The sequence below is a fragment of the Melanotaenia boesemani genome, chromosome 12 (assembly GCF_017639745.1).
Source record: "Melanotaenia boesemani isolate fMelBoe1 chromosome 12, fMelBoe1.pri, whole genome shotgun sequence".
Classification (NCBI taxonomy): domain Eukaryota; kingdom Metazoa; phylum Chordata; class Actinopteri; order Atheriniformes; family Melanotaeniidae; genus Melanotaenia; species Melanotaenia boesemani.
The window spans coordinates 25,206,573-25,219,257 of NC_055693.1; the positions used below are offsets into that span (position 1 = coordinate 25,206,573).

Genomic DNA, 12,685 nt, shown 5'->3' on the forward strand with positions numbered 1-12,685 from the left:
AGAGATAATAATATAGATTTAAATCACACCATGTGATGATAAAATGATGGTATCATGTGTGTATTTTCAACCTGTTACTGATAGATCAACTTTTGTTTGTAGGACAATATAGACAGACAGACAGACAGACAGACAGACAGACAGACAGACAGACAGACAGATAGATAGATAGATAGATAGATAGATAGATAGATAGATAGATAGATAGATAGATAGATAGATAGATAGATAGATAGAGTTTCAGCAAGTTTCAGTAAAATGCAAAAGCTACAGTAAAATATAAAAATACAATACAGAGGTGCAGTTTGTGCAAAATGACAGTGTGATGTGTAGTTGTGCGACAGTCAGTTTGTACACACTTGAGTCCAACATATAGATGCGTGTGTGTGTGTGTGTAATAAAGTGTAAGGTGTGTGGTGTGAGTGTGAAGTGAGTCCGGAGCTCTGTTTTATGTTATTGCTGTCCCTGAGAGGTGTTGAAGAGCCGTATGGCGTGGGTGAGGAACAACCTCCTCAGTCTGTCCGTGAAGCTGGACAGTGCCAACAGTCTGTCACTGAAGCTGCTCCTCAGCCTGGAGATGGTGCTGTGCAGGGGATGATTTGAATTTTCAAAGATGGACAGCGTCCCCTGATCTGCCACAGATGTCAGGCTGTCCAGCTTTGTACTGACAGAGCCTAGCCTTTGTCCAGGCGTGTGGTGTACTTCTTGAGGCCGCCCCCCCAGCACACTACAGCATACAGGAGGGCACTTCCTGCCACAGACTGGTGGAAGATCTGTAGGAGCTTCTTGCAGATGTTGAAGGGTGCCAACCGTCTGAGGAAGTATAGACGGCTCTGAACTGCTCCTTCACCTCCCTGAGCTAGACTCTGAGTTCTTTCAGCGTGTGCTTCTTGGTAGTCTCCTCACTCTTAGTGTGTAGTTAGTTTTGAGAGGGACCAAATTGGCCGTGTTTTTTTAATTCAAACTAAATATTCAGAATTAAATAATTCAGAATTAAAGCATTGTCCTTCGCATTTACATGGACATAGTAATTCCGAATTGAGGTTTACATGGAAGACATGATGAAATTATGAAAAATTGTTTTTCATATTCATATTTGAAATAAAATATTTAATCATAAATGGAAAACACGTTTAATTGCCTTTATTCAGTTCCGCTTTAGATCTGGGGGTTGGGAAGCGTTCTGATTAGACAGAGGGCAGATTTGAAAGAAAAACTTCAGCTCCTGCTTCTTTTATTTTCGGTTACAACATGGAAGACCACATAATAAGAACTATTTTCGCTCTACTTTTGATTAAAGTTTTGAAGTTTTGATTAGAATAAACCAGCCGCTTACTTCGGATTTAGGTTTAATTCGAAATGGCCATTTTCATTCACAAGGTCATTTTAAAGAGGATTTAATTTTTATTCTGAATTAAAGGGGAATTAAAACTCATGTAATCGTGGCCATTGTGATCTGCTTTCCCCAGTGCAGGCGTGTGTGGCTCTGTATGCATTCATGTTTGCATACATCAGGTCCACAGTCCTCTTTCTTCTAGTGTTGAAGTCCAAGTACTGGTGAAAATCAGCCAGTGTGTTGTCCAGAGTTACATGATTTTCACATGCCAGCAACTGGATATCAACACAGCAGCCGATGTGAACGTGCACCCTGGCTCATTCATCAAAGCAATGCTAGAGGAAGGAAGGAAGGAAGGAAGGAAGAAAGAAAGAAAGAAAGAAAGAAAGAAAGAAAGAAAGAAAGAAAGAAAGAAAGAAAGAAAGAAAGAAAGAAAGAAAGAAAGAAAGAAGACGGGATACAACATCGGACTAACTAGCTGGAAAGAGCTCAGAGAAGAGACAGGATGACAAATAAGGTGACGTTAGGTGGCACCTTACTGAGAAAAGCTGTTAAAGTTCTGTTGTGCAGCTTTAAAATCACAATAATTGTCAATAAGTTTATATGACAGCATCCCTGATTTAACTATTGGATGGGAACGTTCCTAGAGATAATATCCTAAAAGTTTAATAAAAACCCATGCTGCCACTCTCTAATATGACATTTTGCCCATTTTATTGATTGATGAGAAAAAAGGGGAAATTTTATCTGTCTGCTGGTACACAATTTGTTGACTGGATAACTACATGAATAAAAAAGTGTTTCCACAGAAGTGCTTCATAGATGTATGTGTTATAAACCAGTATTGGTAAATACTGCATCTACAATATTAGATAGTTGTGTGACAAATTTTATTTGCTCTCATTGCTTTACGACTAAGGAATGCCACTGATTGTAGCAAACAGTTACCTGATAAGAGGGAAGTACAAACAATGAAAAGACAAAGAAAATGTCCTACCCCTTCTGTGGATGTACAGCGATGGCTCTGGGCTGATCGAGTCCTTCAGATATGACCACTGAGCGATATGCACCATTCAGACGGGAGATTTCTATCAGATTAAAACCATGGTCTGTCCAATACAGGTTCCCTGTGTAGGGAGAATGGATAAAGTTCAGCAAAGGTTCACTGATATTCACAGAAAGAATATAAATACAAAGTTCCTATCATAAACTATTGCATATGTTTGTGCTATGAATGATTTTACAGTCTGAATAGGATACGCAGCTAGGTCTCTAAAGCTTATTGTTTACTGTCACTCCAGATCAAAACAACACCTCCAATCACTGGCATACCAAGAACTATTGCACCTAAAGTGAGAATTTCCAACAATCAATAGCAACTTGACAGCCTCCAGGGCTGGGGGAGCTACAATACCAACCAGCGATCCAGTCGACAGCGATGCCTTCCACTCGACTGATGCCGGTAGTAATGATGTCTTCCCTCCAGGTCTGATCGCGTTTAGCACGGGATATTTTGTTCAGCCCCATGTCTGTCCAGTACACTGTGTCATTTCCTGGAAATTACACCATAGAATTAATGACAGGGGAAAATTGGATGATGAATTCTGATGCCACAGAAGTATTTATGCGCTCAAACAAAGTAGCTCGTGAAACCACATTTTACTGCAGCACGGTCCATTTCACCAGATGTTGTGTGGCACTATAAAAGCACAAGAGTTCAGAAACAGCCCTTTGTTGATGTACAGTACATGGACAGGAAAGAGGATTCTTCGCTATATTTTACAGGGCAGTATATTGCTTTATGCAAAACATTGTGTTGGTTAAACTGTTATAAACCCTTTATGATTTTATATCCCAATAACAAAAGTATATTAAATACTTTTTTTTTTCCTTTTTATTGAGTGCATTCTCCAAGTGCATCTTCCTGCATGACTCACTAAGTCTTTTAGACTTTCTGTAGGTTGTTAAAAGGTTAGATAGCGTTATACATTTAATTGTACTATCTTGTTCCTGCTGCCTTCACACCCTGTTAACACAAAGATGACATATGACAGAGTACAGCTGCAAGGCTTTCATCTGTTCTGCTCTGGCAACCTGGCTTCTATAACAATATGCAAATGAAATGTGCATGCTATCAGGTGCTGCTCTTGGATGGGTTTAGCAGTACATTTGCATCTTCACCTGCCCAAAGTCTTAAAAGCCAGGACAACCATCAATCCTGTCATGTGCTTGTTTAATTCTGGATTTAGCTTATTCCTTCTCTTCCAAAAGCTGCCGTCACACTTCAACATAGCTATCAACCCTTCATTTAATTCACAATCAGATTTCAGGACTTTTAGATAGCTGTTGGATAAGATCCAGCCATCAACCACTGACCGCTCTTATTTTGTAATTTCATTTAAAAAAAAAAAGGTTAATTTAATTAAAGTTAGGTTTAGTTTATTTAATTAACAAGACATATTTCAAGTAGGACTAGGGATGCTAGGATTGATTCCATTGTAACTTGTGAATTTCTACAAGAATTAGTCTGTCTCACTTATGGTATTTTACCTTTAAAACTAGGCCAAATGGTGGTTGCAGAGTAGGCTAAAAGATCACCAAAGTCATTATTATCCATTCTTTGGGAACCACATATAGGCCTTTTTGTACCAAAAACCAATATCCATCCAGTATTACTAAATCTATAGTTTGGCTTTCTTTGTTAAGATAATGAATGTTCTGATGTCAAGTTAAAGTTTTAGCTATTTCATTTGTAAGTTGACCCATCTCTTAACATATTAAAAAAGAAAAAAGAAATCTGTTAATTATATTTCCATTACTAAATCCTGACTTTTTGGCATCTTTTTTTTTCAGATGAGTACTCTGAGATACTGTTGGCAGCCGGGTGTGAATGGAGGTCACACCGTACAAGAAAGAGACTCCAGAGCAATATGCATTACTGAAAGCTACAACAGTTTTTCACAACCATTCTAACCCTGAAAAAACAAACAAACAAAGTAGAGTCAGCATAGCAGCAAAAGGTAATAAGTAAGATCAGCACTGGGTCAACTAGCAAACAAAGAATTACTAATTAAAACAAGGAAAATCCAAAGCTCTTATGGGGGTTCATTTAGCTGTGATGACATTTATTGGTGTCAGCTTGGTGGGAAAACTACTTTTTTGTTTTTTTTTTGTTTAATCTTATCTAAATTTTTTCATCCAGTGAAATCATTAGTATAACAGAGACTTCTGTACATCACAGTAATGCTAATTCTGCAAGTTGCTACAAAAATGTAGTTTGTGAGATATTTAGTAGCGACATCTACAGAATCATTGTTTACAGATTTAAGTGGCGGTCTAACATCATTGCTTTTTTTTTTGTTAATAATGTTGAAATGGCTTTTATTGTTATTTAATCACATTCTGTACTTTTTGGAATCCCTTTAATATACATGTAACACATTGGTATAGTTCCGTATTGAGTCATTACCTAATTATTGGATAACATAGCAAGCAACCATCAGGGCTATGTTTAAAGTATCTGCCCTGAGATTCTTATTGTATGTTTGCTCTACAGGCAGTTTGTAACCTGGCAAATTATAAGTAGCAATCTTGTATTTAGGGTACTAAGATTATTGGTAGATATGTTTAACAATCGAAGAAAAGTTTCACAAATCAGAAGCTATATATTAGACTACATGCTCTGTAGAATAATTCAGTCACATCCTTTGTGTTCATATATATATATATATATATATATATATATATTTAGCAGGCCCTGGTCTAATGTGGTCCCCATAAACTTGTGTAATGAGCCTTTGTGTATCACAAATCAGACGCTAACTTCAGGAACATAGGACTGTCGTCTGTGAACATATCTCCATCCACACTCACTGCCAGTGTTTAAAAAGTAAATAGTCTGGTGTGTCCTATTTAAACGACAGCATATCATTCTATGAAGTTGTGCGTTTACAGTGCTCCTCCACCCGGATGCACAAACACACAAACACGTTAGCATGCACACCCAGGGGAGCACACTCCCTCCAGTCTCTGTCTGCTCCCCCAGCAGACAGAGAGCATGTGTTGGAAAATATGTGGTGTCAAGGAAATGAAAAATTATCTGTAAAAATTCCTTAAAGGTTTTGGAAAAGTATCTGTTCATCCTACTAACAAAATTGACATATGTACTAGCTTACGTTTACAGATATTCATCAATATCTCTACTCTGTAGTATGTGCTGTCTAGCATAGGGCTAGGGTGCAGCTGGATCGCTCAACCGATCATGCTTAACTTCTGATAAGTTAGTAATGTTTTTTAAATGGAGAGTGTTTGTTTCAGACCATTGGTAGATTAAATCAGCGCGATTGCCTAAATTAGCACACACATCAAGTGACTGTCTTTTTTTTGCCACAAAAACTTTGCATGCTGGCGAGTCGACATGGTGGCGGAATACTTTAAGCCCTGCCTCAATTGCCACTTCCACCAGGTGAGGACAAAAGGCCAGTTTCTCATAACTCAGTCAGTGATATATTTATTTATTTATTTATTTTTTCACAACTGTGTGTTATGTTTTCGTTTGTGTTAATCAGAGTGACCTGAAGTGGGAGGATAGACCAACCACTGATTTGCAACATGATTAGCTGTGGCGTGATATTTTATTTTTTCCATGACTTGAACAAATACCTTTTCAGACACCAGTACTGTTACATTGCTGGTATCATCAGTGTGTTATTGTACCCACACACTAAATGTGATAGTGCCCCCAAAACTGTGCCGGAATCTCCTGCAGTATTTTCTTGTTGGTGTTCAATGTTGTTTGAGTTGCTTGGTGAATTGGATGATTGCACTCTCCCACAGTAATAAGGAAAACAACAACAGATATTTGCCTTTTTTTTTTTTTCTTCACACTTCATTCATTTTCCACCCCCAGGTACCTCAGTAGCAAGTGGAAGATCCATATGCAGCTGTAACAGCTTGGCATCTCCTTCCCATGCTGGTCACATTTTGCATTCATTAAACCAGGACTTGTTGAAGGTCAACCAGTGTGGTTGTGTGGGTCAGTTTAGCACCTACAGCGCAACAAAGCTGATCCTACTAGAGTTCTGTTGAGTTGAGTTCTGGATCATTTCTTCCTCTACACAACCAAATTCTGAAGGTACTATGTGATGATCCTGGCTCTGTGGGGCAGAGTGTTGTCATCCTAGAGCAGGGATAACCGCTACTCGAGGGCCGGTGAACTGCAGGTATTGATTGTTTCCCTACTGCAACACATCTGATTCAAATAAAATGGATCTTCAACAGCTTTTTGTCAAGATTTGCACAAGTCTGTTAGTGACCCATTCATTTGAATCAGGTGTGTCACTGCAGGTATCACCTGTTCATTCCACAGAAACACAATTCTTACAAGTTGGAGCTCATTGCAAAGGTGAGCAATCAGGAGAAATGACCAACCAAATACAAATTTCCTTACTTTTGTGCAGAGTCGGGAATAGTATCTGAATTGTCATTCTAAATAGTTATGTGCTAGTCACCATACGAAAAAGAAATAGAAGTCAAGTTCTTTTATTCTTTTAAAGATGTTATCAAATTAAAAACATGGTCATAAGGACCAACAGTGGGGTGAAACAGGATTTCAGAGACTCGTTCTACAATTTGAGCATAGAAACAACACTGCCCTGAAGTTAGAATTCAGTACATATAAATTCCTTCAAAACAAGCAAGAATACGAAATGTCATCTAAACCCGGGATCCCCAGCTCCGGTCTTCAAGGCCCACTGTCCTACAGACTTTCTGTGTTTCCCTGCAGCAACACATTTGACTCAAATTAATGAATCAGTAGCAGACTTGTGCAGATCTTGTCAGAGATCCATTTAATTTGAATCAGCTGTGGGTCTTGAGGACCATGGTTGGGGATCACTTATCTAAACAAACTGACAGATGTTTTCTAATGCCAGCTTGGCATTCTCTATTGAACACTACTGTCACAGTTGACGCAAAACAGAAATGGGAAGAAAAAAAAAAAAAAAAGCTGATCCATTCATTTAGATTGGACCTGGGTACCGGGTGCTGGTTCTGATCAAAGCAGATAAAAAAATTGACTTGTGCATAGTCATTTAATACAGGACTGAATATTGATTGAACATTTCCTATTCCACTTATAGATGTTAACAGGTGGTAGTAGCATCTGCTATGCTAAGACATGGCTTTTAGAGAACAAGTATAACTGTTACATAAATATTTTGAACATTAATGATTTGAAGATACTTTATTAAACTATACAACTATACAACATAGACTATGGGTAAAACCCAAAGGTGCAATTTGGGGCCTGTAGATATTTGATGGAATTTGTATAAAAACATTATTACTGATCAGACAAAAACAATTTCTCAAACTTTAGCTGCTCAAGATTCCTGATCAAAAATTGAGGAAATTAATTTCCTCTCTCTTGTACCTGCATGAAAGTCAACTCCCACAGCAAACAGGGTTCCCGTGATGGGCATGAGGGCTTCACTGTTGTCATTTGGATCAAGAGCAATTCCCCGGATTCCCTCGTGAATGGAATACATCAGGAATGAGTCAACACCTACAGAACAAATACCATTGGAGCGCAAATGCAGCTGTACTGGGATTAAACGTAAACACCCTGTGATGCATGTATATTATTGATGCACTTCACATTCATAAGTGATTTGTGCCTTATTATAAAATCAGTGAATGACTCAAAGGAAGCAGGAGTTCTTACCCTCACAAGATGTGCGATCGCTTCGTAAGTTATACCCAACGGTGCAGGAGCAGCTACGGGTGCTCTCCGAGGTGGGAAAACAGAGTTGTGAGCATCCTCCATTGTTTACCTGGCACAGGTTTCTTCCTGAATATAAAGCACAACCAACAAAGGAAAAACAGTAAGATGCCATGAGTAGGAAGTGTCCTCTTAACTGTATGCTTTAGGAGTGCCTGCTTACCTTTCTGACCCTCCCTGTCGTATACTTTCATATGAACCACCCCATTAGTTTTGTTTCTCAGAACCACGAAATTCCGTCCATCTCTCTTGGTGACGGTTCCCAGCTGTGCCAGGTCATCATCAGCCCACCAGAGTTTGCCACCTGCAAACATCATTGTAATCTTCATAAAACCCAACCCCTGATGTAGATGATGATACATTTTGTCTTCCTTAATCAGACAGGTTTGAATATCACATAAGGATTAAAAGAAGCTTTTCAAAACACATACAGAACAATCAAAAACCTGTGTGCAAACAGTACGCTTCAGCACTCAAATCGCCCAAAGATGGCAATCTTATGTCAGAAAACCCCTTAGTAATTGAGCTGATTTGACTTTAAAGAGAGGAATAGCCTGTCATTTGCCCTGCTCACTTGCTGTTGACAATGTGTGCATCTCAGAATCCTGAATCACATTTTATTTGATGTTTTGGAAAGGTTTTCTGTCTCCTAAAGCCATATCATGAACCTTAACAAAAAATAAGATTTTCAATTATGAAGTGCTATGTGCTTGCCTGTGATTTTCAAGCACATGTCTACAAATAGACACCTCTGGTCTCAAGTCAAGTGAGAACATGTATTGCAGTTGTTTTGTGTCATAATGTTTTAATGTCTACTCTCATGCAGTCTGCCTCTGTGTGACAGCAGATAAAGCCCTCCAGGCTTCTGTAGTGCTGCCATCAGGAGCATAAGTCATGAGAGTGTCTCATCTAACACGCACATGCACAACAGGCTTCTGACCCAAGTACACTAACCCCACAGCAACCACACTGTCCATGAAGTACTGGATTTTATCTCAGGAAAAAATCTGATGTGACAGGAATACTCAATGTGAAGTTCAAAGTGGAGAGGAGTCAGGCAGCTTCTCTCATTATAGTATAAATATTATATATAGGAAGAAGGAGATCAGCTTAGTCCTTCTACATGTGACCAGACTCTAAATGATAGAACATCACTCTGTCAAAACATGGTTTGCTATGAGGAATTTAGTGGAAAGGCAAATTTAGCATTTGACATGTATGTGTGACAGGTGTTCATAAGAAAAAGAGGAGAATGAGCCAAAACCGAAAATGAACAAAGAAAAAATGGAAAATTTACTATCCTCACAGTTAAAAATAGAACAAAATTTAAATAGTTACATTAAATGTGAAAAATAAGAATTGTTCACAGTATTAAATTTTTTGGCACTGTTTGATTTTTATGCTGATATATGGGCACTCAGAAGAGTTACAGAAGAAACGAAGCAATTGTCACAGCCATTCTGTAAATGATTTCTTTTAATGCGCTGTCATTTACAAGTACATTTCTTTTTATCTTTTTTGCTCCAATTCATTCATTCTGAGCAGCATTGCTCCAGCACACAACCTGCTGCAGAGTAATATCCTCTTGAATTATGTGAGCTACCCAATTTAAATGAGGCAGACTTCATTTAGTAGTGAAGACATTAATGTGTAAAATAATTTAACTTGTTCTCTCTTTGCTTAGATTACACTGATTTTGAAGGGTAAACGCTATTGTTTTTCTTAAGTAATTAATTGTGTTTCTTTATTTAGTACTTGTAGCATCATAGGTATGCATGGTTTGCTTAAAACATGAAATATGATCACAGATCTTTATTGTTGGAAAACATTTTTCTGTGATCTTACATGCTGAAATAAAAATGAATAAACAAACATATTGTAACAGCACTCTTCTTCTTGGATCGATTTAAATTTAATACAAAAATAATAACAAATCCCCAAGAACATCATTTATCACATGTGACATGTGGCTTTATGATACCGCGCATTAAACTCAAAGTTAGAAAAATAAATGGAACTTTCTTCAGTGCAAATGAAAAAAACAGTTCATTCTAAGGATGAGATATATTTTTATATCTGTATATATTAAATGCAAGCATAGAATTGATAATGCTTTTGTTTGTTTTAGTTGCTCTCGTCCTTACAACATCAATAAACCTGCATATGAGGATCAAGTTCCTTCAGTGTGTTATTAGAAAGAATGTCAAGATATATAAAGCATGGATATTGAGGAGAGCATATATTAGTTCTGTCATTGCATTTATTAAAAAACAAACATATGCATACTCAAACAGATAAAAAAACAACTCCTACATTTAGTTTTCCATCCTTAAAAAGGAATGTAAAATGCATTTCTACAAATCAGACAAATGCGCATGAGTGAGAGAGACAGCCTGCACGCAGTTTACCAAACACTGCAACCCGAAGGGCATGCTAGCTGAGATTAGCTTTGTACCTTGTGCTAATTTGATGCCATAGGGGACCACTGACTAGATGTGATTGCTCGCTTGTGGCGCATCATATTCAATTTCCACTTCAGTTAGTTTGATTTAAGACAAGTCAAGGCTGATGGATCACTCACACCTTCCAAATAGAAGCCCTAAAGCCAATCCAATTACTACAGAGCCCTAAGACCTGCATGGGTTGACCTTCCGTGATTGTGACCAAAAGCTTTCATTACACTGTTTCACAAACCAGCATGACCTGTGAGATAAATATGCAAAATTTAATGAAAATGAAACAAAAGCACCCTAACAAAACCACTACTGTTACGTTTTAATCCATGTCAGAGACATGGTTTCATGGCAAAACCTTATTTTAAAGTGTTGTTTCTGCTCAAGTGTCTACATTACATCAACTTCTGTGTGGACAGTTACATCTTGGAGGCAAAGCTGCGTGTTTCCCAAACAAAAACTGTGTTTGACTCACAAGGTCAGACTTGTAATCTTGGTCACAAGGTCAGACTACTGATCAAAGCTAGGGATGCAGCATTTAGGTCTGGAGATAGCTCAGTGTCTGCCATTTCTGCTCTGGGGAAGGAAATTCAGTCTGCCAAAATGGACCACAAAAGCTGGGTTGAGGCCCACTATGAGACATCCACAAACTCCTAGCAGGTCTGGGAATGGATCAGAGCCATAGCAAACTACAAGTAGCCAATATCTCCCCTCCTCCATAGCTGAGCCACATTGGCTGAGAAGCCAAACTACTTTTACGCCAATTTTGACAGGGACAACAAGGGCCTGGTGCTGGCACCCTTCCCTTCCACTGACACTGCACTAGTCCTGAGCATACATGAGGTGAGACCTCGCCTATGTAACATCAACCTAGGAAAGCAACTGGATCTGATGGGGTAATGGGACAGGTGCCGCAGGACTGTAAGGAAGACCTAGCAGAGGCTTTTTACTGAAATCTACAAAACATTGCTCCATCTAGACCAGCCACTGTCTGAGAAGAGTGCACATCTGTGTTACCCCGGACATCCTGCACATTACTTGTTTCACCTTTTGCCCTTAGGGAAAAGGTTCAGGTCCATCCGGGCCACAACCAGTAGACTGAGCCACCCATAAGCAGTTCGGTACTTTGCATCACCTCTCTCCCCTCCAGCCAAACTTGTTTTTTAGTGACATTAAGCATAGAACTGAACTAGTTGAACTGAATTGTCTCCACATGTGTAAACAAGCTTTCTTAGCTTACTCATGATGGTCATTTGGAGAAACCTTAACAGCTTTAAATGGGTCTCCTTGATCAATGAATCTTTCTTTGACCAAAAGAAACAACATTAAACCACTGATCAATTTATTGATCAATTGTGTTACCACTGAGGACACAACAGCCCTTAATTACCCACAGTCATGTGATCATGCAATTCAATTTTATGCCAGAGCAGCATGCTTATCTATTTACTTGTAAAGCCAATTTGTCATCTTAGCACTCATTACAAAACATATCTGCTCAAATTCCAATTAGTATTCACCCTGAGCATGCTTAGTCTGAAAGACAAAGCCCACAGTGATATAAAACTTTTTGGTGAACATAGTAAATAGTTGGTTCATTGCATCTTACAGCATGCAGACAAAATTAAATTTGAACATTAGACATTTTTCTATAATGGCCATCACCAATCGTAGAAAAGAAGCCAGGAGTTAAAAATGACCTGTCTGGCTGCTGTCTTCCTCCACTCTCATTTTCAGCTGACCCTTTCACAGGTGAATGCTAAATGATCTCTAGTTAAGGAGGAATGCATGTTGAATTCAGAAAGTGATTGTAAATGTGCATAACCAAATGCAAAACAGTGAACAGTAGTATGCAGCTGGAATTTGTTGGGGATACATGTACATATGTATGCTGAGTGAATTGTGCTGCTTTAACACTCATTAAGGTATATTAACTCTTAACATACTTTGAGAACTTTCTTCTCATTTCTTAAATTACCTGAGAAAAGGTGAAACTGAAATGTTTGATAGTGTAATGTCCTCCCTGTCTGGTCGAAGCCAATTATCCCATGCCAAGTCGATTAAAAAAGACAGTAAATGTGGTTACATGAGTATAAAATACCATTTCTCCTGTAT

At 38.4% G+C, this 12,685-nt stretch overlaps 1 protein-coding gene across 1 annotated transcript in view; it reads right to left on the reverse strand.

The window, feature by feature from the left end:
- The window catches only part of lrp1bb (low density lipoprotein receptor-related protein 1Bb), a 335,780-nt gene that overhangs the window by 90,140 nt on the left and 232,955 nt on the right, over positions 1 to 12,685 (reverse strand). The window contains exons 33-37 of the mRNA XM_042001119.1: positions 8,281 to 8,421; positions 8,061 to 8,186; positions 7,770 to 7,901; positions 2,755 to 2,889; positions 2,334 to 2,463 (exon numbers count right to left, since the gene is read on the reverse strand). Coding sequence (XP_041857053.1) covers positions 2,334 to 2,463; positions 2,755 to 2,889; positions 7,770 to 7,901; positions 8,061 to 8,186; positions 8,281 to 8,421 — 664 coding nt within the window. The remainder of the gene's footprint in view (positions 1 to 2,333; positions 2,464 to 2,754; positions 2,890 to 7,769; positions 7,902 to 8,060; positions 8,187 to 8,280; positions 8,422 to 12,685) is intronic.